Source organism: Hyla sarda, chromosome 7, assembly GCF_029499605.1.
Source record: "Hyla sarda isolate aHylSar1 chromosome 7, aHylSar1.hap1, whole genome shotgun sequence".
NCBI lineage: Eukaryota > Metazoa > Chordata > Amphibia > Anura > Hylidae > Hyla > Hyla sarda.
The window spans coordinates 179,126,107-179,152,361 of NC_079195.1; the positions used below are offsets into that span (position 1 = coordinate 179,126,107).

At 46.1% G+C, this 26,255-nt stretch overlaps 1 protein-coding gene across 1 annotated transcript in view; it reads right to left on the bottom strand.

Moving 5' to 3' along the window:
- Window positions 1-26,255, bottom strand: part of LOC130283193 (uncharacterized) — a 113,905-nt gene that overhangs the window by 62,239 nt on the left and 25,411 nt on the right. The window contains exons 7-11 of the mRNA XM_056532397.1: window positions 23,271-24,513; window positions 19,575-19,947; window positions 18,494-18,974; window positions 17,424-17,860; window positions 16,422-16,664 (exon numbers count right to left, since the gene is read on the bottom strand). Coding sequence (XP_056388372.1) covers window positions 16,422-16,664; window positions 17,424-17,860; window positions 18,494-18,974; window positions 19,575-19,947; window positions 23,271-24,513 — 2,777 coding nt within the window. The remainder of the gene's footprint in view (window positions 1-16,421; window positions 16,665-17,423; window positions 17,861-18,493; window positions 18,975-19,574; window positions 19,948-23,270; window positions 24,514-26,255) is intronic.

Genomic DNA, 26,255 nt, shown 5'->3' on the forward strand with positions numbered 1-26,255 from the left:
ATATACACACACACACAGTATATATAAATATATATATATATACACAATTCAAAGAATACCTGACAGCTAACCAGATGATTAATCCCAGCAGCGATAGGACCTTTCATGATGTCACAGTCATGTGATCAGTTACATGAAAGGGACAATGCAAAAATGTTACATCCTAGTGCGTATAGGACCTTTGATGATGTCACGATCATGTGATTAGTTATGGGTGGAGTCAGGAATGGGGTTATTTTGCTGTCCTAGCTTTGCATGCTTTAACCCCTTAAGGACACAGACTATTTTCATTTTTGCATTTTCGTTTTTTTTCCTCGTCTTTTAAGAAACATAACTTTTTTTTTCATCCAAATACCAATTTTACTTTGCAAGGATACTTTTTATTTTAACATAAAATGAAAAAAAAATAAATAAATAACAATAATAATAATAATTATATATATATAGTAAATTTGAGTAGCCGTATTAGTTCAGTGATGCAGATGCAAATCATAAAATGTTGCAGTATCTTGTAATACCTTTTTTATTGGACTAACAGCATTTTGTAGAGACAAGCTTTCGGGATTTCTCTCTTTATTAAGTATAAAGCAAATCTAAGCTCCCAAGCAGAAGATACAGGTTACATCTCACAAATATGCAGGGGTTAAGGCAATAGATGTGGAGAATTCACACTAAGATGGGCCATAAATTGTCCTGTTATGGGAACATAGACTAAATAGGTAAGGATGAGAAAATGGAGGGAGGGAGGGGGGAGCAGGGGAGAGACTGATGATTAAGCAGCACAAAGTGAGATGCAGAAGAGAGGACAGTACAGGTTATAAGAGAATACAGTATATAGTACAGGTTATAAGAAATTTTGATAATGAGATAAGAAGCTCAAATCTACATTGAGTCCCCTGTTTTTCGAGTAGAAAAACAGTATCATTTTGGCTTCAAATGTCTTTCTCTCTTGAGTGTTTTTGAAATTCCCTCTCAGTATCCTGATTGTAAGGTCATGTATGGAGCGGCCTGATTGGGTAAAATGGTGTCCAACTGGGGTGCAGTAGTCATTTTCTATGTTCCTATAGCAGGACAATTTATGGCCCATCTTAGTGTGAATTCTCCACATCTATTGTCTTACCCCCTGCATATTTGTGAGATGTAACCTGTGTCTTCTGCTGGTGAACTTAGATTTGCTTTGGACTTGATAAAGGGAGTAATCCCGAAAGCTTGTCTCTGCAAAATGCTGTTAGTCCAATAAAAAAGGTATTACAAGATACTGCAACATTTTATGATTTGCATATATATATATATATATATATATATTTTTTTTTTTTTTGTGAGGGGGGAAATTGACAAAAAATGTTCAACTTTTGAGGAGTTAGGTTTTTATGCAGTGCACCTTACAGTAAGACTGACGTTATCTTTGCTCTATGATTACAATGATACTCATGTTTGCATAGTTTTTGTAGTATTGTAATACATTTAAAAACAGTCAAACTTTTTTTTAACAAATTAATGTGATTGAAATCATCCTATTATTTCTTTCTAGGGTTTGTTTGAGGGATATTATTGATTAATTTTTAATCTATTTGTTGCTGGAACGTGTTATGAACAAAAATCAACAATTTGGGGCTTTGTTATTGTTTTGCAGCTATACCGTTTACCTGGATCAATAATGTTATATTTTTATAATGCCACACACAGTGATACCAAATATGTGTTTTTATGTATTTTTATTTGAAAAATGATCCCTTGGAAAGCTGGGTGCTTTCACAATGTTAAAGAATTGGCTGGTGTTGACCTCTCTTGCATTAGTTTATAGAAATCCTGATCCAATAGAGATAGTATCAGTATACAGATGGAGCTGACTAGGGAGGGATCTGGTAGGGATGATGTCATGTTGTAATTCACAGGAAGTCAGCTGACCCAGGATTGTCCGATTTGTCTGATCAGTTAAATAGAAAGCCACATAATGATCCACTTTTACTTTGCCTTATGCTCTAAAATTGTGGCACATAGCATCTGCGACACATTTATTATGCCGTGTGTATAAAGCAGTGATTCCCAACTGGGGTTCCCATCAGGCCCTGCCCGTTGTACCGCAACGCTCCGGGCTTGCGTGCCTGTGAATCACGGCATTGCAGGGGGGAAGGGAAGCCTGCGTGCGCATTACGTGTACGTGCGCACTGCACACTCAGTGTCCCCCTGCGGTGCCATGAGTGAGTCACAGGCGCGCAGGCCTGAAAGGGGATATATGTATTAGGGATGGTGCGCAGGACCATCCTCCTGGCCCCAGGACCATCTTCCCGGCCCCAGGACCATCGCCCCTCCCGTCCCCAGGACCATCCATCCTCCCGGCCCCAGGACCATCCATCCTCCCGGCCCCAGGACCATCCACCCTCCCGTCCCCAGGACCATCGACCCTCCCGGCCCCAGGGCCATCCACCCTCCCGGCCCCAGGACCACTCTCCCAGCACCAGGACCATCTTCCCGGCCCCCTGCAGAAGGACATTGAAAAACAGCTAAGCTTAATTAAGGTACTACACTTTCTTCTCTCTGTCCACCCCCCTTTGTCACCCCTCGGTTACCTCCCTTTCACCCTTGTCCATTTTCTTGTCATCCATGTCCACCTTGTCCACCCCTGTCACCCATGTTCACCACCCCTCTGTTACCTCCTTGTCATTCCTGTCCACCCCTCTGTCACCCTCTACGCCCCCCTGTAACCCATGTACACCCCTCAGTCACCCATGTACACTCCTCTACACCCATTACCCATGTGCACCCCTCTGTCACCCCCTGTCAGACGCAATCTGATTGGTTGCTATGGGCAACTGGACAACTTTTCCTCTGCACACGTTTTGATAAATCTCCACAACAGTGTTTGATAGATCAGGCATATGTTTGTACTGCACACTATCAATCTAGGTGTCCATCGCTTTTGTGGTTCCTGCCTGGCTTTCACGTCTGCACGTGGCGTGTGACCTCCAGACGTCGCTATGACTGGGAGGATGATTGTGTGAATATTTTCATCCATTCCCACATCCTGTCAGCATATGATTCTAATGCAGGTGATCATTCTTTTCCTTTTGTCTGTGTGTACTCTTTTTCACATGTACCTTTTTTTTATATTGGTCTCCCTTACTGTGACTATTGTTGTTTACTCGTGATTTTATATTTATATTATGACCTTGCCTAGTTTAGATTTGATCTTTAGTTAATTTGGTTGAGGGGAATATTATATATATATATATATATATGTCACGATGCCGGCTGGCAGGTAGTGGATCCTCTGTGCCAGAGAGGGATTGGTGTGGACCGTGCTAGTGGACCGGTTCTAAGCCACTACTGGTTTTCACCAGAGCCCGCCGCAAAGCGGGATGGTCTTGCTGCGGCGGTAGTGACCAGGTCGTATCCACTAGCAACGGCTCACCTCTCTGGCTGCTGAAGATAGGCGCGGTACAAGGGAGTAGGCAAAAGCAAGGTCGGACGTAGCAGAAGGTCGGGGCAGGCAGCAAGGATCGTAGTCAGGGGCAACGGCAGAAGGTCTGGAAACACAGGCAAGGAACACACAAGGAACGCTTTCACTGGCACTAAGGCAACAAGATCCGGCAAGGGAGTGCAGGGGAAGTGAGGTGATATAGGGAAGTGCACAGGTGAACACACTAATTGGAACCACTGCGCCAATCAGCGGCGCAGTGGCCCTTTAAATCGCAGAGACCCGGCGCGCGCGCGCCCTAGGGAGCGGGGCCGCGCGCGCCGGGACAGAACAGACGGAGAGCGAGTCAGGTAGGGGAGCCGGGGTGCGCATCGCGAGCGGGCGCTACCCGCATCGCGAATCGCATCCCGGCTGGCAGCGGAATCGCAGCGCCCCGGGTCAGAGGACGTGACCGGAGCGCTGCCGCGGGGAGAGTGAAGCGAGCGCTCCGGGGAGGAGCGGGGACCCGGAGCGCTCGGCGTAACAGTACCCCCCCCCTTGGGTCTCCCCCTCTTCTTAGAGCCTGAGAACCTGAGGAGCAGACTTTTGTCTAGGATGTTGTCCTCAGGTTCCCAGGATCTCTCTTCAGGACCACAACCCTCCCAGTCCACTAAAAAAAAATTTTTCCCTCTGACCTTTTTGGCAGCTAAAATTTCTTTGACCGAGAAGATGTCCGAGGAGCCGGAAACAGGAGTGGGAGGAACAGATTTGGGAGAAAAACGGTTGAGGATGAGTGGTTTGAGAAGAGAGACGTGAAAGGCATTAGGGATACGAAGAGAGGGAGGAAGAAGAAGTTTATAAGAGACAGGATTAATTTGACACAAAATTTTGAAAGGACCAAGATAGCGTGGTCCCAACTTGTAGCTAGGGACACGGAAGCGGACATATTTAGCGGAGAGCCATACCTTGTCTCCAGGGGAAAAAACGGGGGGAGCTCTTCTTTTCTTATCCGCGAACTTCTTCATGCGTGATGAAGCCTGTAAGAGAGAATTTTGGGTCTCTCTCCATATGATGGAAAGGTCACGAGAAATTTCATCCACAGCGGGCAGACCAGAGGGCAAGGGAGTAGGGAGGGGGGGAAGAGGGTGACGGCCGTACACCACGAAAAATGGGGATTTGGAGGAAGACTCAGAGACCCTGAAGTTATACGAGAATTCGGCCCATGGGAGGAGATCTGCCCAGTCATCCTGGCGGGAGGAAACAAAATGTCGCAAATAATCACCCAAGATCTGGTTAATCCTTTCTACTTGTCCATTGGACTGGGGATGATATGCAGAAGAAAAATTTAATTTAATCTTGAGTTGTTTACAGAGAGCCCTCCAGAATTTAGACACGAATTGGACGCCTCTATCCGAGACAATCTGCGTAGGCAACCCGTGAAGACGAAAAATGTGTACAAAAAATTGTTTAGCCAACTGAGGCGCAGAAGGAAGACCAGGAAGAGGGATGAAATGTGCCATTTTGGAGAATCGATCAACGACCACCCAAATAACAGTGTTGCCACGGGAAGGGGGTAAATCAGTAATAAAATCCATACCAATCAGCGACCAAGGCTGTTCGGGGACAGGCAGAGGATGAAGAAAACCAGCGGGCTTCTGGCGAGGAGTCTTATCCCGGGCACAGATAGTGCAGGCTCGCACAAAGTCCACAACATCCGTCTCCAGAGTCGGCCACCAATAGAAGCGGGAGATGAGTTGCACAGATTTCTTGATACCCGCATGACCTGCGAGATGGGAGGAGTGACCCCATTTGAGGATTCCGAGGCGTTGGCGAGGAGAAACAAAGGTCTTTCCTGGAGGAGTCTGCCTGATGGAGGCAGGAGAAGTGGAGATCAGGCAGTCAGGTGGAATGATGTGTTGCGGAGAGAGTTCAACTTCTGAGGCATCCGAGGAACGAGAGAGAGCATCGGCCCTAATGTTCTTATCGGCAGGACGAAAGTGAATCTCAAAATTAAATCGGGCAAAGAACAGAGACCACCGGGCCTGGCGAGGATTCAGCCGTTGGGCAGACTGGAGGTAGGAGAGGTTCTTGTGGTCGGTGTAGATAATAACAGGAGAACTTGATCCCTCCAGCAGATGCCTCCATTCCTCAAGTGCTAATTTAATGGCTAGAAGCTCTCGATCCCCGATGGAGTAGTTCCTCTCCGCTGGAGAGAAGGTCCTAGAGAAAAAACCACAAGTGACAGCATGCCCGGAAGAATTTTTTTGTAGAAGAACAGCTCCAGCTCCCACTGAGGAGGCATCAACCTCCAATAGGAAGGGTTTGGAAGGGTCAGGTCTGGAGAGAACGGGAGCCGAAGAAAAGGCAGACTTGAGTCGTTTAAAGGCGTCTTCTGCTTGAGGAGGCCAGGACTTGGGATCAGCATTTTTTTTGGTTAAAGCCACGATAGGAGCCACAATGGTAGAAAAATGTGGAATAAATTGCCTGTAATAATTGGCGAACCCCAAAAAGCGTTGGATAGCACGGAGTCCGGAGGGGCGTGGCCAATCTAAGACGGCAGAGAGTTTGTCTGGATCCATCTGTAGTCCCTGGCCAGAGACCAAATATCCTAGAAAAGGAAGAGATTGGCATTCAAACAGACATTTCTCAATTTTGGCATAGAGTTGGTTGTCACGAAGTCTCTGAAGAACCATACGGACATGCTGGCGGTGTTCTTCTAGATTGGCAGAAAAAATTAGGATATCGTCCAGATATACAACAACACAGGAGTATAACAGATCACGAAAAATTTCATTGACAAAGTCTTGGAAGACGGCAGGGGCGTTGCACAGTCCAAAGGGCATGACCAGATACTCAAAGTGTCCATCTCTGGTGTTAAATGCCGTTTTCCACTCGTCCCCCTCTCTGATGCGGATGAGGTTATAGGCGCCTCTTAAGTCCAATTTAGTGAAGATGTGGGCACCTTGGAGGCGATCAAAGAGTTCAGAGATGAGGGGTAAGGGGTAGCGGTTCTTAACCGTGATTTTATTAAGACCGCGGTAGTCAATGCAAGGACGTAGGGAGCCATCTTTTTTGGACACAAAGAAAAATCCGGCTCCGGCAGGAGAGGAGGATTTACGGATAAAGCCCTTTTTTAGATTCTCCTGGACGTATTCGGACATGGCAAGAGTCTCTGGGGCAGAGAGAGGATAAATTCTGCCCCGGGGTGGAGTAGTGCCCGGGAGGAGGTCGATAGGGCAATCATAAGGCCTGTGAGGAGGTAGAGTCTCAGCTTGTTTTTTGCAGAAAACATCCGCGAAGTCCATATAGGCCTTAGGGAGACCGGTTACTGGAGGAACCACAGAGTTACGGCAAGGGTTACTGGGAACCGGTTTTAGACAGTTCTTGGAACAAGAGGACCCCCAACTCTTGATCTCCCCAGTGGACCAATCCAGGGTAGGGGAATGAAGTTGAAGCCAGGGAAGTCCAAGGAGAATTTCCGAGGTGCAATTGGGGAGGACCAAAAGTTCAATCCTCTCATGATGAGATCCGATGCTCATAAGAAGGGGCTCCGTGCGGAAACGTATGGAACAGTCCAATCTTTCATTATTTACACAATTGATGTAGAGGGGTCTGGCGAGACTGGTCACCGGGATGTTGAACCTGTTGACGAGAGAGGCCAAAATAAAATTTCCTGCAGATCCAGAGTCCAAGAAGGCCACTGTAGAGAAGGAGAAGGCAGAGGCAGACATCCGCACAGGCACAGTAAGACGTGGAGAAGCAGAGTAGACATCAAGGACTGTCTCACCTTTGTGCGGAGTCAGCGTACGTCTTTCCAGGCGGGGAGGACGGATAGGACAATCTCTCAGGAAGTGTTCGGTACTAGCACAGTACAGGCAGAGGTTCTCCATACGGCGTCGTGTCCTCTCTTGAGGTGTCAGGCGAGACCGGTCGACCTGCATAGCCTCCACGGCGGGAGGCACAGGAACAGATTGCAGGGGACCAGAGGAGAGAGGAGCCGAGGAGAAGAAACGCCTCGTGCGAACAGAGTCCATATCTTGGCGGAGTTCCTGACGCCTTTCGGAAAAACGCATGTCAATGCGAGTGGCTAGGTGAATAAGTTCATGTAGATTAGCAGGAATTTCTCGTGCGGCCAGAACATCTTTAATGTTGCTGGATAGGCCTTTTTTGAAGGTCGCGCAGAGGGCCTCATTATTCCAGGACAATTCTGAAGCAAGAGTACGGAATTGTACGGCATACTCGCCAACGGAAGAATTACCCTGGACCAGGTTCAACAGGGCAGTCTCAGCAGAAGAGGCTCGGGTAGGTTCCTCAAAGACACTTCGGATTTCCGAGAAGAAGGAGTGTACAGAGGCAGTGACGGGGTCATTGCGGTCCCAGAGCGGTGTGGCCCATGACAGGGCTTTTCCGGACAGAAGGCTGACTACGAAAGCCACCTTAGACCTTTCAGTGGGAAACAGGTCCGACATCATCTCCAGATGCAGGGAACATTGGGAAAGAAAGCCACGGCAAAACTTAGAGTCCCCATCAAATTTATCCGGCAAGGATAAGCGTATCCCAGGAGCGGCCACTCGCTGCGGAGGAGGTGCAGGAGCTGGCGGAGGAGATGACTGCTGAAGCTGTGGTAGTAACTGTTGTAGCAAAACGGTCAGTTGAGACAGCTGTTGGCCTTGTTGCGCTATCTGTTGTGACTGCTGGGCGACCACCGTGGTGAGGTCAGCGACAACTGGCAGAGGAACTTCAGCGGGATCCATGGCCGGATCTACTGTCACGATGCCGGCTGGCAGGTAGTGGATCCTCTGTGCCAGAGAGGGATTGGTGTGGACCGTGCTAGTGGACCGGTTCTAAGCCACTACTGGTTTTCACCAGAGCCCGCCGCAAAGCGGGATGGTCTTGCTGCGGCGGTAGTGACCAGGTCGTATCCACTAGCAACGGCTCACCTCTCTGGCTGCTGAAGATAGGCGCGGTACAAGGGAGTAGGCAAAAGCAAGGTCGGACGTAGCAGAAGGTCGGGGCAGGCAGCAAGGATCGTAGTCAGGGGCAACGGCAGAAGGTCTGGAAACACAGGCAAGGAACACACAAGGAACGCTTTCACTGGCACTAAGGCAACAAGATCCGGCAAGGGAGTGCAGGGGAAGTGAGGTGATATAGGGAAGTGCACAGGTGAACACACTAATTGGAACCACTGCGCCAATCAGCGGCGCAGTGGCCCTTTAAATCGCAGAGACCCGGCGCGCGCGCGCCCTAGGGAGCGGGGCCGCGCGCGCCGGGACAGAACAGACGGAGAGCGAGTCAGGTAGGGGAGCCGGGGTGCGCATCGCGAGCGGGCGCTACCCGCATCGCGAATCGCATCCCGGCTGGCAGCGGAATCGCAGCGCCCCGGGTCAGAGGACGTGACCGGAGCGCTGCCGCGGGGAGAGTGAAGCGAGCGCTCCGGGGAGGAGCGGGGACCCGGAGCGCTCGGCGTAACAATATATATATATATATATATATATATATAATATTTTTTTTTACACACCTAGCAGGCTGTAGTTTGTTCTTTTAATCAAAATCTGAAAACCCCTTCAAACAAGTGGGTGAGACCTGTAGGCAACAGTCAGCTCTAAGTAGATTGCTTCTTGTTACCAAAAACAACAACACACTTCTTGTTTTCCAAAAACAACAACAACAACACACCTGTCCTTGGGTTGTGTGTAGTATTACAACTTGGCTCTATTTACTTCAATAAAACAGAGATGCAATACCACACACACAACCTAAAGACAGGTGTGGAACTATTTTTGGAAGAAATTATACAGATTTATGCACATGGCATCTGGCCATATTAAAAGGGTACTCAGATGGAAAAGAGAGTAGAAGCAAATTACCCTAACAAACCTCTGCTGCTCTGGACAGTTTATGGCACAAACAGAGGTGGCAGCAAAGAGCGTTGTGGTCAGACTGAGAAAAACGACACAACTTCCACTGGAAAATACAGAAGCTGATAATTACTAGAAGGATTAAGATGTTTATGGTGTGTTCACACTGCGGAATCTCCGCTTGCTGAATTCAGTGAGCAGAGATTCAGTCTGACGGCCGCCGCCAAAAATATTTCGGCGCTAGGGCCGCAGGGCACTGAGCCTTCACCATTGACGGCTATGCAGTGCTCGTAGAATTCCGTAGTGTGAACGTACCCTAAAATAGAAGTTATTTACAAATCTGTTTAACTTTCTGGCACCAGTTGATTTGAAATTTTTCCCCCCCACTGTAGTACCCCTTTAATGACACCATCAGGGCAAACTAAGACCATAATCTAAAAAATATATTTGAAACTTTGATTCTCACTAGCATTTAGTAATGAACCTTCAAATTCCTAAAAAATGCAGACAAAACACGTTTTCATTGTTATCTCAGTTTTGAGACCTCCACCGATATGAAGATTTTGTCAGAAGAGGCATGGCTGTGCGCAATCAGTTCGATCAGGTTGCTAGCCAGGGAGTGAATGCAGCCGCTTGCTTCACCCGACTATATAGAGCCATAGAGGGTTTTTCCGGACTGAGACCACGACTGATATAAACCTTTGACATGTCCAGAGTTTATTTAACCTGTTGGGGACGAAGGGCGTATGCATACGCCCTTGCGTCCTGGTACTATAGGGCGAAGGGCGTATGGATACGCCCGTGGGAATTTCGGTCCCTGCCGGGCGGGGACCGCACCGGGGTGACTGCTGATATCGATCAGCAGGCACCTCACGCAAATGCCCGGGGGGGTCATCAGACCCCCCCATGTCGGCGATCGGCGCAAATCGCAAGTGAATTCACACTTGCGATTTGCGCCAATTCCGGGTCATTACGTTTCTATGGTGACCCGGAATATAAGGGGGATCGTGGTTGTCTAAGACACCTACGATCCCCCTGAAGGGATAGGAGTGAGGTGTCAGGGGTGCCACACCCCCTATCCCTGGTATTGGTCGTCAGAAGCGACGACCAATAGCAGAACGGGGGCGGGGGGGGGTGTTAACTTTCGTTTTCCCCGTCCTGCCCACCCACAATAGGCGGGGCAGGACAGGGAAACGACAGAGGATTGGAGACGAAGCTCTTCTTACCATCCGGAGGCAGCTGGCGACGGAAATCGGCGGGCAGCGATGTCGTGCGGCAGAAGAGGTCGGCTCCCTGGATCCTACGGAAGCCGGTAAGTGGTCTCTAACCTGTAGCCCTCCAGATGTTGCAAAACTACAACTCCCAGCATGCCCAGATAGCTGTTTGGGCATGCTGGAATATGTAGTTTTGCAACAGCTGGAGGGCTACAGTTGGAGACCACTATACAGTGGTCTCTAAACTGTATCCCTCGATCTTTCAAAACTACAACTCCTAGCATGCCCACACAGCTGTTTGCTGTCTGGGCATGCTGGGATTTGTAGTTTTGCAACATCTGGAGGGTCACAGTTTGGAGATCACTGTGCAGTGGTCTATAAGCTATAACCCTCCAGATGTTGCAAAACTGCAAATCCCAGCATGCCCAAACAGCAAACAGCTGTCTCGGCATGCTGGGAGTTGTAGTTGCATACCTCCAGCTGTTGCATAACTACATCTCCCAGCATGCCCTTAGGCAATCAGTACATGCTGGGAGTTGTAGTTTTGCAACAGCTGGAGGCGCACTGGTTGGAAAATACTGAGTTAGGTAACAGAACCTAACTGAAGGTTTTCCAACCAGTGTGCCTCCAGCTGTTGCAAAAGTACAATTCCCAGCATGCACAGTCTGTCAGTACATGCTGGGAGTTGTAGTTTTGAAACAGCTGGAGGTTTGCCCCCCCCCCCCCCCCCCATGTGAACATACAGGGTACATTCACACGGACAGGTTTACAGAAAGTTTCCTACTTGAAGTTTGGGCTGCGGCAAATTTTTCGCCGCAGCACAAACTCCTAGCGTGAAACTCACCGTAGCACGCCTCTGCGAATGTACCCTAAAAACACTACACTAACACAAAATAAAGGGTAAAAAACCCATATACGCCCCCTTACACTGTCCCCCCCCCCCCAATAAAAATGAAAAACATATTGTACGGCAGTGTTACCAAAACGGAGCCTCCAGCTGTTGCGAAACAACAACTCCCAGCATTTCTGGACAGCCACTGACTGTCCAGGCATGCTGGCAGTTTAGCAACAGCTGGAGGCACCCTGTTTAGGAATTGCATAGGGGTATTCTAAACCAGTGATTCCCAATTTAGTCCTCAAATGCGCATGGCGCTCTCTCACTTCAGTACAAATTTTGGGGGGCTTTTTCTCCTTTTATCCCTTATGAAAAGGAAACGTTGGGGGCTACACCAGCCTGTTAGTGTAAAAAAATAAAACATTTTACACTAACATACTGGTGTTGCCCCATACTTTTTATTTTCACAAGCGGTAAAAGCAAAAAACGAACCCCAAAATTTGTAACGCAATTTCTGCTGAGTATGGAAATAGCCCATATGTGGGCGTAAAATGCTCTGCGGGTGCACAACAAGGCTCAGGAGTGAGAGTGCACCATGTACATTTGAGGCCTAAATTGGTGATTTGCACAGGGGTGGCTGATTTTACAGCGGTTCTGACATAAACGCAAAAACATAAATACCCACATGTGACCCCATTTTGGAAACTACACCCCTCACGGAACGTGACACGGGTTATAGTGAGCCTTAACACCCCACAGGTGTTTGACGATATTTCATAAAATTTAGATGGGAAAATGAAAAAAAATATGTTTTTCACTAAAATGCTGGTGTTACCCTAAATTTTTCATTTTCACAAGGGTAAATAGGAAAAAAGCCCCCCAAAATTTGTAACCCCATTTCTGCTGATTAAGAACATACCCCATATGTGGATGTAAATTGCTCTGTGGGCGAACTACAATGCTCAGAAGAGAAGGAGTACCATTGGGGTTTTGAAGAGAAAATTAGTCCAGAATTGAAGGCCCTGTGTGTTTACAAAGCCCCCATAGTGCCAGAACAGTGCCCCCCCCCACATGTGACCCCATTTTGGAAACTACACCCCTCATGTAATGTATTAAGGGGTGCAGTGAGCATTTACGCCCCACAGGTGTCTGACAGATTTTCGGAACAGTGGTCCATGAAAATGAAAAATTTAATTTTTCATTTGCACAGCCCACTGTTCCAAAGATCTGTCAAATGCCATTGGGGTGTAAATACTCACTGCTCCCCTTATTAAATTCTGTGAGGGGTGTAGTTTCCAAAATGGGGTCACATGTGGGGGGGTCCACTGTTCTGGCACCACGGGGGGCTTTGTAAACGCACATGGCCCCTGACTATGATTCCAAATGAATTCTCATTACAAAAGCTCAATGGCGCTCCTTCTCTTCTGAGCATTGTAGTTCACCCGCAGAGCATTTTAAGTCCTAACATGGGGTATTTCCATACACAGAAGAGATGGGGTTACAAATTTTTGGGGGCATTCTCTCCCATTACCCTTTGTAAAAATGGTTAATTTGGCGAAAAAACTGCACTTTTGTGAAATTTTTTTTTTCATTTACACATCCGATTTTAACGAAAAGTCGTCAAACACTTGTGGGGTGTTAAGGTTAACTGGACCCCTTGAGGGGTGTAGTTTCCAAAATGGTATGCTATGTGGGGTTTTCTGCTGTTCTGGCACCATAGGGGCTTTCTAAATGTGACATGCCCCCCAAAAACCATTTCAGCAAAAATCCCTCTCCAAAATCCCATTGTTGCTCCTTCCCTTCTGAGCCCTCTACTGCGTCCGACGAGCACTTGACATACACATATGAGGTATTTCCTTACTCGAGAGAAATTGGGTTACAAATTTTGGGGGGATATTTCTCCTATTACCTTGTAAAAATTCAAAAACTGGGTCTACAAGAACATGCGAGTGTAAAAAATGAAGATTTAGAATTTCCTCCTTCACTTTGCTGCTATTCCTGTGAAACATCTAAAGGGTTACCACACTTACTGAATGTCATTTTGGATACTTTGAGGGGTGCAGTTTTTATAATTGCGTAATTTGTGGGGTATTTCTAATATGAAGGCCCTTCAAATCCACTTAAAAACTGAACTGGTCCATGAAAAATTACGATTTTGAAAATTTTGTGAAAAATTGGAAAATTGATGCTGAACTTTGAAGCCCTCTGATGTCTTCCAAAAGTAAAAACATGTCAACTTTTTGATGAAAACATAAAGTAGACATATTGTATATGTGAATCAATATATTATTTATTTGTTATGTCTATTTTCCTTACAAGCAGAGAGCTTCAAAGTTAGAAAAATGCAAAATTTTCAAACTTTTCATCAAATTTTTTTTTCACCAAGAAATGATGCAAGTATGGACGAAAATTTACCACTACCATAAAGTAGAATTTGTCACAAAAAACATTCTCAGAATCAAATTTATAAGTTAAAGCATCCCAGAGTTATTAATGCTTAAAGTGACAGTGGTCAGATTTGCAAAAAATGCTCCCGTCCTTAGGGTCATAATGGGCTCCATCCCCAAGGGGTTAAATGGCAGTAATACTTTAAAGGGGGTATTCTTGTCTGCGACAGGATATACTCTAGATGGGCATCCCACCTTGACTCCCTCCAACCTGCTTGCGGCTGTGGGAGGTAGTCAGGTAGCAGAAATCAGCCGAACAGGATGTATTCTGCTCTTTATTTAATTCCCATAGAGGACAAACAGGGTTGTGTAAACAGTGTAACACAACAAACTACACTGTTCATGTTCGTCAGGAATTAACCATATTAATTATGTTAAAATAAAATCGGTAAGTAGGAGTTGTCATAGGGCACAAATGGCCACACATGTGTAATCTGGTTAACTTAGAGGTCCCCAATTTGGTTATGGCCTTATTATAGTATGGAGATTTATTTTCAGGCAATGCTACACAGGATACAAGTATGTAAATTTGCTTTTCTCAAATATTCTGGCTTGGCTAGTAGGAGTTTCTTCCTTCTGAAGAAAGGAAAATTTGCAAGTATGGAATTCATAGTTTCAATGCTATGTCCTAGAAGTTTACTACAGTAAGTCTAGAAGCTAAAATAATATGTATTACTACTACCTGCAAATCTACTGGAATAATGTCTATGTTCGGAAACAACAGACCTGGGTCAGGCATTAATCTTTGGGCTGAGAGTTTAGAAATGAAGTTGAACGTGTCTAGCCAGTATGCATATATGTTTTGGAATAATCATAAGTATGATCCAATGAAAGAACTTCAATTATTTCTTAAAAATTTAGCAAATTGTTACCTCCAAACAACAGACAAGTCTTCTTATTGAACAAAATGCAACTTAGTCCCCAATCTCCTGGCCCTATCCCCTGGTTTACCCTCTCTCTCCCACCTCCTTTTGCCTGGATTATTATGTATATTTTGTGTGGTAAGCCTGGGGGGGTGTAGGGTAGTTGGGGTGTTGCAGTTCTGTATAATAAAGGGCGCTATTAACCCTTGTTAATGCCAGGGTGAGGGTTAAAACTCTGTAGTGATGCTGGGCCTATCGCCACCCTTCCCAAGAGCGATAGGAGAGTGTAAAATAAATAGATTGTCCACAGCAGTGCTGAACTTAAAACTTGCAGGAATACTTACTGAAGATTTTCTGTATATGCAGTAACGGTAACAGTTCAAATAACAGAGTGTTTACAAACAGCACAGCAGTGGTTGACAGATGCTTAGGACCGGAAAGTTCTCTTTAGATTTTGAGGATTGTATTTGCATAGACCCGCCGGATTTAGGGGTTGGATTAGGTCCAGAGATCTTGCGGAGATAGAGGGGAATTGTAAGAACTATCCGTCACTAGCGCAGGCCTAAGCCACAAGGCTTTGGGCCTAGTAATTTGTCTTGTAAGCTGCGGAGGTCCTACCTCGTCCAAAGTCAGCAACCCAAGAGCAATGATGCTGCTTGCTTGGCAGCGCAGGAACAAGAGAGCGACAATATGGTGCAGCTCCCTTATATGGGCAGGGGCTGGCCGTTTTGGATTGGTCCAATCAGCTGTCACTCACTGTTACAATGGATTGTGGGAGATCACCTGACTAGAACCACCAAAGGTTCTTTAGCAAAACCATAGAGTTCTGTAACCTGGTCACATGACCCGCAGGTCCTGCGATGCTAAAACAGTGAGTAATGCCATATACATTTATTTAGATAGATAATATTTACAAATATTAAGTGACTAAGGGGTGACTAGGGGTTAAATGAGGAAAGCGAACCCCGACAGTCCTAGGGACTCTAACTTGGGGGACTAATTACCAAGGCACAGTATGAAATAGTGCCGGGACACCACAAACCCCCTTACTTAAAACAAGTCGACCCCGACGCCTGTCCCCTAAGGTAGGGGACTAGTATCTTTACTCGACGATTATGAAGCTTACTCGACATTAGAAAGCTATCTAGGCATTATGAAGCTATCTAGACATTACAAAGCTATCTAGATGTTACGAAGCTATCTAGACGTTTCTAGCTCCTTAGACATTATTCTAGCTCTCTGTACATTTATGAGGCTAACTAGACATTGGTACAGCTCTCTATACCTTTAGTTTCAAGCTGACTAAACATTTTTTGAAATCTCACCACATTTACTTTTGTTTTACCACAAAGAGTCACCTGTTAGTACACAAAAGGGTATATTGGCTTGCCTGAGGCTCTCTCCCAATAAGGTTAGCTACTAGGGTTTATCGGCTACACGCTACTTACCCCTAGAACACAACAGTATAACCTTACCTAGGGTTACCTTTAGAAATACGTGTTTAACTTTAAGCTTGCAAGAGCACCTACTGGCCAGGTAGAGAATCTCACACACGTAATAAAGAGAAAAGAGAAGTATGAGTGTAACTAACAGTGGCAGGAATTGAATATCAATAGGCTACAATTCCTAAGTGTTTCTTGAATGTGAAATATATTTTTGTTTTTGTGTATGTACTGAAGAAGACTGAGGTAATACATTTAAGTGAGAAATTTAAGGTACTATGTGTGCAAGTACTGCTTAATAGTTAGTCTTGATATCTTAAGGGTAGTTTACCCTGTGTAGTCCTTTAAGACCGTCGCAACACCACCTCAGAGCATTCAGGAGTCTCTTCACATAACGATTCTGCAGACACTTCAGTCCCCGAGGGACCAGCTTGAGGGCTGGACACAGTAGTAACATCTTCGGTTGGACTGGGAGATTCTCTGAAGTCAGGTGTAGAAAGTGCAGCAGGACTGAGAGTAGCCACAGGAGCAGGACTGGTGCTGGGTGTAGCAACCAATGGTGGTTGACTGGGTAGAGCTGGACATGGCATACCCCAATACATGGCAGGCTGATTAGGGGAGAACAAAGGGATGTCCATGGTAGGATGAATCCCTTCTCCAGGTATATATTCTCTCACTGGTCTTGCTGGAGGAGGAGTAGGCGGAGGTGGTCCGGGCAAACCTTCTTTGAGGCACGCTTTTATTCTATTCCTGTGAACTACTTGGGGCTCAAACACTTCCTTCTGTACCTCATACACGTCCGTTTCAGGATAGGGTATTGCAGTAATAGTATAAGGTTCTGTTTCCCACAGAGAGTCTAACTTGTGGGTTACACAAGTTACACTTTATCTCCAAGCTGCAAGGGCTGAGCTGAGGCATGCCGATTATAATCCTTCTGCTGGCGGCCATGGACCTCAACCATTTTCTTCTCAACAATGTCTCTGGCTTCTTCTATCCTCCTTTGATGCTCCGAGACCCAACCTTGAGAGACTTGGGGGGAATTGTTGAAAGGGACTTGCAACCCAAAGACTCGATCCTTCGGCAAACTGGCCATGTCGACCCATCATCAGGAAGAAGGGGGTATACCCCGTAGAGCAATGAACAGTGTTGTTGTAAATCTCATAGAGCTCGGGCAGTAACCGAGGCAACTCTTCGTGATTTGATACAGAGGCGGCTCTGAGCATGTGAATGAACACTTGATTGATCCTCTCACAGAGACCGTTCCCCTGGGGATGGTAGGCTGTCGTCCGAAGTTTCCTGCAGTCGTGCAACTGGCAAAGTTCCTGGAACAACTGAGCTTCAAAGGCTGTTCCCCGATCCATGACAACCGATTCAGGACACCCGAGAGGTTGGATCCAGTGACTGTAGAAGAGTTGGGCAGCCGTCTTGGCAGTAAGGTCCTTGACAGGGACCACGACCACCCATTTGGAATAATGGTCCACCATGGTCAGGGCGTAGCAGTAGCCAGACCGAGTGGGGGTCAATTTCACGTGATCATAGGCAACAATCTGGTTAGGCCTTTCTGTGCGGATGGGATGCAGAGGGGCCCTGGCATCCCTCCGGGGATTCTTAATGACGTTATACACAGAGCATTCAGCGCACCACTTCTCAATGTCTCCCCACATCCCTATCCAGTAAAACCTTCTCCGGACCATGGCTTCAGTCTTGTGGACCCCGAAATGTCCTGACTGGCCGTGGTATGCGTTCAGGACCATGGCCGCATCCCTTTGAGGGACTAAGATTTGATGCAGGCGTTCTCCGGAAACTGGGTCCAAGGAGTTTCGGTATAGCAACCCTTTGTGCAGGAATAGGCGATTCCTCTGTCACCACAGCCGCTTTAACTCAAAGTCCCTGTTCGACTTGTGAAGCCGAGTGGGTATTTTCTTGTGAAGACAATAGTCCAAGAGATCCCCGATAATACGACTCTCGTCCTGAAGTGTCTTCCCTGTAGATAAATCTTCAGGGAATTTGAGAGGTCTAGGCTCGTCACCCTCCTGGGCAGTTAGAGCACTCTGGCTCACGAACCTTTGGTAGAAGGGGGGCATCTCTACATCTTCCCACACATCTTCGGCGGGGGGTTCTTCACCCGGGGCAATACGAGAAAGCACATCCGCATTAACGTTGGTTTTTCTGCTGCGGTACTTAATGTAGAATTCGTAATTGGCCACCCGGGAGGCTCATCGTTGTTCCAGAGCCCCCAACTTAGCAGTGTTCAAATGGGCCAAAGGATTGTTATCGGTATAGACCGTGAAGGGAGTAGCGGCCAGATAGTCTTTAAATTTCTCAGTGATGGCCCAGACTAAGGCCAGGAGCTCTAGTTTGAAAGAGCTGTAGTTGGCGTCATTCCTTTCCGCACCTTGGAGGTGTCAGCTGGCGTAGGCGATTAATCTCTCTTTACCATTCTGGACCTGAGATAGGACTGCGCCCAGACCTTCAAAGCTGGCATCTGTATACAGACGGAACGGCAGGCTGTAGTCAGGATACGCCAGAATAGGGGGTGCCGTGAGAAGGTACTTTAAAGCTTGGAAGGCATTTTCCTGATCTTCGGCCCACTGTATCGGTAACCTTCCATTGTAATTCTTCCGGGCAGTGCCTCTCAGTAGCTCGGTCAAGGGCCCGGCTATTTGAGCAAAATGTGGGATGAACCGCCGGTAATAGCCAGCAAATCCCGAGAAACTTCGGACGTCTCGCACCGTCTTGGGGGTAGGCCAATGCCTTGTGGCACTCACTTTATCAGGAACGGGCTGGACACCTTCGGCACTGACTACATGCCCCAAATAGTGTACTTGCGGCTTCAACAGATGACACTTGGAGGGTTTAACCTTGAGCCCATGTTGAATCAGAACTTGGAAGACTTCTTTCAAGTGGTTCAGATGTTCCTGATATGTCCGGGAATAGACAATGACGTCATCTAGGTATAAGAGAACACTCTGGAAGTTGAGATGCCCTAAACATCGCTCCATTAAGAGTTGAAAGTAGCAGGTGCATTGCACAGTCCAAAGGGCATAATTTTGAACTTGAAAAGTCCCATGGGGGTCACAAATGCGGTCTTCTCCTTGTCTTCCTCTGCCATCGGTACTTGCCAGTATCCACTTGTCAAGTCCAGCGTAGAGAAGTAGGCAGCGGACCCCAAAGCAGTCAGAGATTCCTCAATACGGGGAAGAGGGTAAGCGTCCTTGTGGGTTATGCCATAGTCTACACAAAAACGCATAGTCCCGTCCTTCTTCTTCACAAGGACCAAAGGTGCCACCCAAGGACTCTGGCTCTCCTGGATAACGTCAGCTTCTTTCATTTCGACTAGCATTTTTTTGATGGTCTGATACATCTCAGGTGCCACTGGGCGATGCCTCTCTTTAATGGGGGGGGGGACTGTTCCCAGTGAGGATCCGATGCTGGATCATCGTGGTTCTGCCAAAGTCAGTAGGGAACTTGCTGAAAGCTTCTTGGTATTGCTTAGCTACCTGGATGACTCCTCCCACCTGTTCCTTGGGCGTGTCTTCATTCCCAATTTGTAGTTGGGCCCACCAGGGTTCTGCAGGGTCCTGATCAGGTCCTCGTTGAACAACTTGCGACTTCGAGACCACATCTTTTGCGTCCAAACGGTGCAGCGTAGCCACCAGGGTATACTTGGATAGCCGTGCGGCCACTTCAGAGAGGTTGATAAGTCTCACCGGCACTTTCCCATTTCGGACTGTCACCAGACTTCTAGCCGCTCGCACCAAGGGGTAGTCGTCCAGTATGATGGGCTCTAAGAGTGCTTGGTAATCCCGATTCTTCACCCCAGGATGGGCACGACACCACACAACTGTTTCTACCTGGGGCTGTAGGACAACAGCCCGTATGTCTTGGATCCTGACTCGACAGATTTCTCCCTGATGATTCACAAACTTCTGCTCCGCTTGGAGTATCTTAAGGCGGTGTTGTGCGGCTCACCGGCCTGGAGGTGACATGTGAGGGAGAGATGCATGCAATGAATTAACAATGTCATCAAAACAGTGCCTCATGATGTTCATGCCTAAAATGAAGTCAGCTGCCCCTTCATTTCTAACACTGGTGACAATTACACCCTGCCCTTCTAACACATGCTCTCCCACCTGCACCGTGGGCTTCCAGTAGCCATGCCTGTGTACTGGTTTCCCGTTCCCTGCAATCACTCTAAACTCCGCCTCCTTAGGCTCACACAACCTTTCTGGACCCCAATATTTATAGAAAACTCCCTGAGGAATAGTGGGCACCTGAGACCAAGTATCTATTAACGCTTGCAACCGGATCCCCTCGACTATCACCTGTACATAGGACAAGGAGCAACATACATAGACACTCCTTTCTTGGTGCCGGTTGGTTCTGGACCTTCATCAGCTACTCCTGGGGTGCGGTCCTAAACAGCAGGGGACGCCCGTTTAAAGCCCAGCATTGGCTCCTCCAGTGTCCATTCTTGCTGCAATAGCTACAGACAGGTCTTTGAGTCCCTGACTAGATCACCTGACTAGAACCACCAAAGGTCCTTTAGCAAAATCATAGAGTTCTGTAACCCCGTCACATGACCCGCAGGTCCTGCGACGCTAAAACAGTGAGTAATGCCATATACATTTATTTAGATAGATAATATTTACAAATATTAAGTGACTAAGGGGTGACTAGGGGTTAAATGAGGAAAGCGAACCCAGACAGTCCTAGGGACTCTAACTTTGGGGACTAATTATCAAGTCGCTAAACTATTTTGTTTAAAAATAAATAAAAATGGACCTAAGCTAAAGTCTTTATTTACTCACTAAAAGTATCTCAACAAGGAGGAAATATTGGAAATTATCCCATAAATTGGCGATACATTTGTACCCCACCCCCTCAAACTGCATAGTTGAACTTCCTCAGAATTATATTCAAAAGGTTTCAACCTTATAGTACATCTTTCTGTTCCATATATTTTATTATTACTTTTACTAATTTGAATAATGTATACATTATACATGAAAAAGATACAATGAACAGCATGCAGAGAAATCTCAGATTTAAAAAGACGTACAGTAAAGTTATATTACAGTATGTTAAAATAGTTTGGTGTACTTAAATTCATCCCTTCAAAAATTAAACTTTCATAAAATGTTTGGTTTTTAGGGTCATCAGCTGGAAACAGTCTAACTTAACTACTCTTTTCCTCTGTTTTATGCATCCTGTATGGGTTCACTTTTATGGAGTTAGTAAGCACGATTTACGCAGACAACTCAGCCAAAGTGGACTTGTACCTGAAGAATATACATATGGTAATGATAACACCAAAACTTTGTGGGGAGTATTCATCAAGAGTGGTGTAGGTGATCATCTTTTTACCCCATTGATTCATGTGGTGGACACTGTGTACCTGCACCAAATTTATTACATGGTGCAGGGCATGTAATAAATCTGTTGGTGATCATGTTTCTGACTTCAGTACACCACTTTGTTCTGTGACTTTTTAATGATGCTGCTTGCAGTTTTGTATGGCTGGGTTTACGTCACGTTTTCTCCCATACGGGAGCGCATACGGCAGGGGGGCGCTAAAACCTCACGCTCCCGTATGCCTTTCTATGCTCTTCCGTATGTAATTCATTTCAATGAGCCGGCCGGAGTGAAACGTTTGGTCCGGTCGGCTAATTTTTGTGCCGTATGCGCTTTTACAACCGGACCTAAAACCGTGGTTTACCACAGTTTTAGGTCCGGGAAAAAAGCGCATAAGGTGCAAAAATGAGCGGACGGGACCGAACGTTTCACTCCGGCCGGCTCATTGAAATGAATTACATACGGGAGCGCACAGAAAGGCATACGGGAGCGCGAGGTTTTAGCTCTCCCCTGCCGTATGCGCTCCCGTATGGGAGAAAATGTGATGTGAACCAGCCCTAAGCCAAATCAGGACTGGTGTAGATTTGAGCCTCAGTAAGGTCAGTTGCGACAAAACATGCGACAAACTGAAAAGTCGCACATGATAAATTCCTTATCTTCACACAAAGAGAAAAAGAAGCAGAGCGCTCACCGTTCCAGTTGCGGGCAGACCAGATGCAGGAATCCGCAGACCACATTGGTCCAAGCAGGGAGGCGGCAGATGGATCCGGGGGGAGTTCAGACGTCGGGCCACAGACCGCATCACACCCCTAGGCGCTTCGTCAGACCGCTTGTCTTAGCGGCCTGACGAAGCGCCTAGGGGCGTGATACGGTCCGTGGCCCGATGTCTGAACTCCCCCCAGATCCATCTGCCGCCTCCCTGCTTGGACCAATGTGGTCTGCGGATTCCTGAATCTGGTCTGCCCGCAACTGGAAAGGTGAGCGCTACGTCTCCTTTCTCTTTGTGTGAAGTTATATTATATGCTGTGGATTCTCAGGCGTGTAGCGCCACTCTGCCATTGCCAGATCGATACACATGGGTCCGGTATCCTGAGCTGATTTTGGATGTGTGGACGTGTAGCACGTGGTGCTGGCTGCGTTTTTTGTCTTTGAGATAATATAAATTCCTGACCATTGCATGATATCAACTAAAATCATGACTTGATATTTTCTTTTAGAAAAACCTTCTATAGCAAAAGTCGCAATGAAAAGTCTCACAACAGCATCTGAGACAAACTGTGAGACAAATGAACACCACAAAACCAGGTTAAAACCAAATGATAAATTCCCCTGTGTGTATAGAATCATTGTTGTTTCAAACAACTTCCTTCTATTTGATGACTAACATATTTGTTATCATAATTTTTAATCCAAAACTTATTCCTTACCCCAGAAAAAAATCAGGGGTACATTTCCAATATTAAAACTCTCCTTTGGCTGAGGATTCTGATGTTTAAAGGGGTACTCCACTGCCCCAGCGTCTGGAACATTTAGTTCTGAATGCTGGGTGTGGGTTCCAAGGGTCATGACGTCATGACCACACCCCTTTTGATGACATACCCCCTCAATGCAAGTCTATGGGAGGGGGTGTGGAGGTCGTCACGCCGCATTCCATAGACTTGCATTGAGGAGGCGTGGTGTGACTTCACGAAGAGGCATGGTGTGAAGTCACGACCCTCGCAGCCCACACCCAGCATTCGGAATTAAATGTTCTGGATGCTGGGGCAGTGGAGTACCCCTTTAATTTTGGAAAATACTTTACACAGAAATCAACAAATATCAAACATAAAATTGTTGTTTTGTTCTCTGATGGTCAACACAATTCAACTTCTGGATATAATGTATTCCACACATCTAAATTTAAAAATGGCACTTCCCCTGTGTGATGTTTCTGATGTTCAAGAAGTTTAGATTTTTGTGCAAAATATATTCCACATTCTGAACATGAAAATGGCTTCTCCCCTTTGTGAGTTCTTTGATGGTATGCAAGGTTTGATTTCTGGGAAAAACTTTTCCCACATTCTGTACATGAAAATGGCCTCTCTCCAGTGTGACGGCTTTGATGCTGGACCAGATTAGATTTCTGAGTAAAACATTTCCCACATTCTGAACAAGAAAATGGTTTCTCTCCTGTATGAGTCCTTTGATGGTCAACAAGGTTTGACTTTTGTGTAAAACATTTACCACATTCTGAACATGAAAATGGTTTCACTCCTCTGTGATTTCTTTGATGTCTATATAGATTTGATTTCTGGGTAAAACATTTCCCGCATTCTGAACAAGAAATTGCATTCTTTACTGTGTGAGTTTTCTGGTGTTCAACAAGCACAGACTTTCTGGTGAAACTTTTTCCACATTCTGGGCATGAAAATGGCTTGTCCCCAATGTAATTTTTTTGATGGTTTACACCTTTCCCACGAGCTGTAGATGAAAATGTTTTTTTCCCTGTATGAAAAGTTAGATGATTGAGAAGATCTGACTTCTGGTTAAAACATTTCCCACATTCTGAACACAAAAATGCCTTCTCTCCCATGTGAGTTCCGTGAAGGTCAAAAAGATTAGATTTTTTAGAAAACCAGTTCTCACATTCTATAAAAGCATATGGCTTCTCTCCTGCGTGAACTCTTTGATGGTCAAGATTTGGTTTCTTCGATAAACACTTTCCACATTCTGAACATAAAAGTTTCTTCTCCCTTGTATGATTTATCTGATGTTTATTTGGAGCTGATTTCCTGATGAAACATTTGGAACACGAAAATTGCTTCTCTTTTCTATAACCTCTCCTGTGTGTGCATAGACCCAATTTCTTCTTAAAATATTTACTACATATATAACATGGAAATATTTTACCACCTCTGTGACCAGTATCTTGTTTAAAAATTGGTGGCTGATCAGATGATGGTTTATTGTGAATAGTGGAATCAGTATATAAATCTCTGTAAAGGTCTATGGGTATATCTGCAGTAATTGAATGTCCTCTGGTATCATCAGTGATGTTATATTCTACTTCATGATGTGGAGTTAAAAGGAGACGTCCCCTCGTGTTTTTTCGGCAGTCAACTGCTGAAAACAGGAACAAAATTATTCTTTTGGAATGTAAAAGTGGACATCTGTTACCATTCCTAGCTAAAGAAGCTTCCAAAGAAAAGACTAGTTAAGTGTGAAATTACAAATATAAACTCAACAAGACTCTTGTTTCCCCACCATAACTGAACTGAACTGGCTTAATGTAGAGATGGTACAAGGTAAGTTAAGTAATATAAATGTAAGCAAATCTCCAGGGCCAGATGGATTGCACCCAAGAGTTCTTAGAGAACTAAGTTCAGTAATATCTGTACCCCTGTTCATGATATTTAGAGATTCACTGGTGTCTGGTATTGTGGCAAGGGACTGGCGCAAGGCGAATGTGGTGCCAATCTTCAAAAAGGGCTCTAGGTCTTCCCCAGGAAACTATAGACCGGTAAGTCGAACGTGCATTGTGGGTAAATTGTTTGAAGGACTTATAAGGGATTACATACAGGAATACATAGGGGATAATTGTATTATAAGTGATAGCCAGCATGGGTTTACTAAGGATAGAAGTTGTCAAACCAATCTAATTTGCTTTTATGAAGAGGTGAGTAGAAGCCTTGACAGAGGAATGGCTGTGGATATAGTGTTTCTGGATTTTGCTAAAGCATTTGATACTGTCCTTCATAGACGTCTGACAGGTAAGTTAAGGTCTTTGGGTTTGGAAATTTTAGTTTGTAACTGGATTGAACACTGGCTCATGGATCGTACCCAGAGAGTGGTGGTCAATGATTCGTACTCTGATTGGTCCCCGGTTATTAGTGGTGTACCCCAAGGTTCAGTACTGGGACCGCTGTTGTTTAATTTATTTATCAATGATATAGAGGATGGTATTAACAGCTCTGTTTCTATCTTTGCAGATGACACCAAGCTTTGTAGCACGGTACAGTCTATAGAGGATGTGCATAAGTTACAAGATGACTTGGATAGACTAAGTGTCTAGGGATCAAACAAATCAGCGTCCCCCGCACTAGCAGCCAGTACCACTGGTTAGTGCAGGGGGAGCAAGCTGACTGTTTTCCTTTAACCCCTTAAGGACCAAGGGCGTACAGGTACGCCCTTGGTCCTGCTCTCCTGATATAACGCGGGGTTACACAGTAACCCCGCGTCATATCGCGGCGGGCCCGGCGTCATAGTGAAGCCGGGACCCGCCTCTAATAGCGCGCAGTGCCGATCGCGGCACCGCGCGCTATTAACCCTTTAGCCGCGCGCTCAGAGCTGAGCCGCGCGGCTAAAAGTGAAACCGAAAGTGGCCGGCTAGCTCAGTCGGGCTGTTCGGGATAGCCGCGGCTAATCGCGGCATCCCGAACAGCTGACAGGACAGCGGGAGGGCCCCTACCTGCCTCCTCGCTGTCCGATCGCCGAATGACTGCTCAGTGCCTGAGATCCAGGCCTGAGCAGCCATGCGGCAGAATCGTTGATCACTGGTTTCTTATGAGAAACCAGTGATCAACATAGAAGATCAGTGTGTGCAGCGTTATAGGTCCCTATGGGACCTATAACACTGCAAAAAAAAAGTGAAAAAAAAAAGTGAATAAATATCATTTAACTCCTCCCCTATTAAAAGTTTGAATCACCCCCCTTTTCCAATAAAAAAAAAACACAGTGTAAATAAAAATAAAAAATAAACATATGTGGTATCACCGCGTGCGGAAATGTCCGAATTATAAAAATATATCATTAATTAAACCGCTCGGTCAATGGCGTGCGCGCAAAAAAATTCCAAAGTCCAAAAT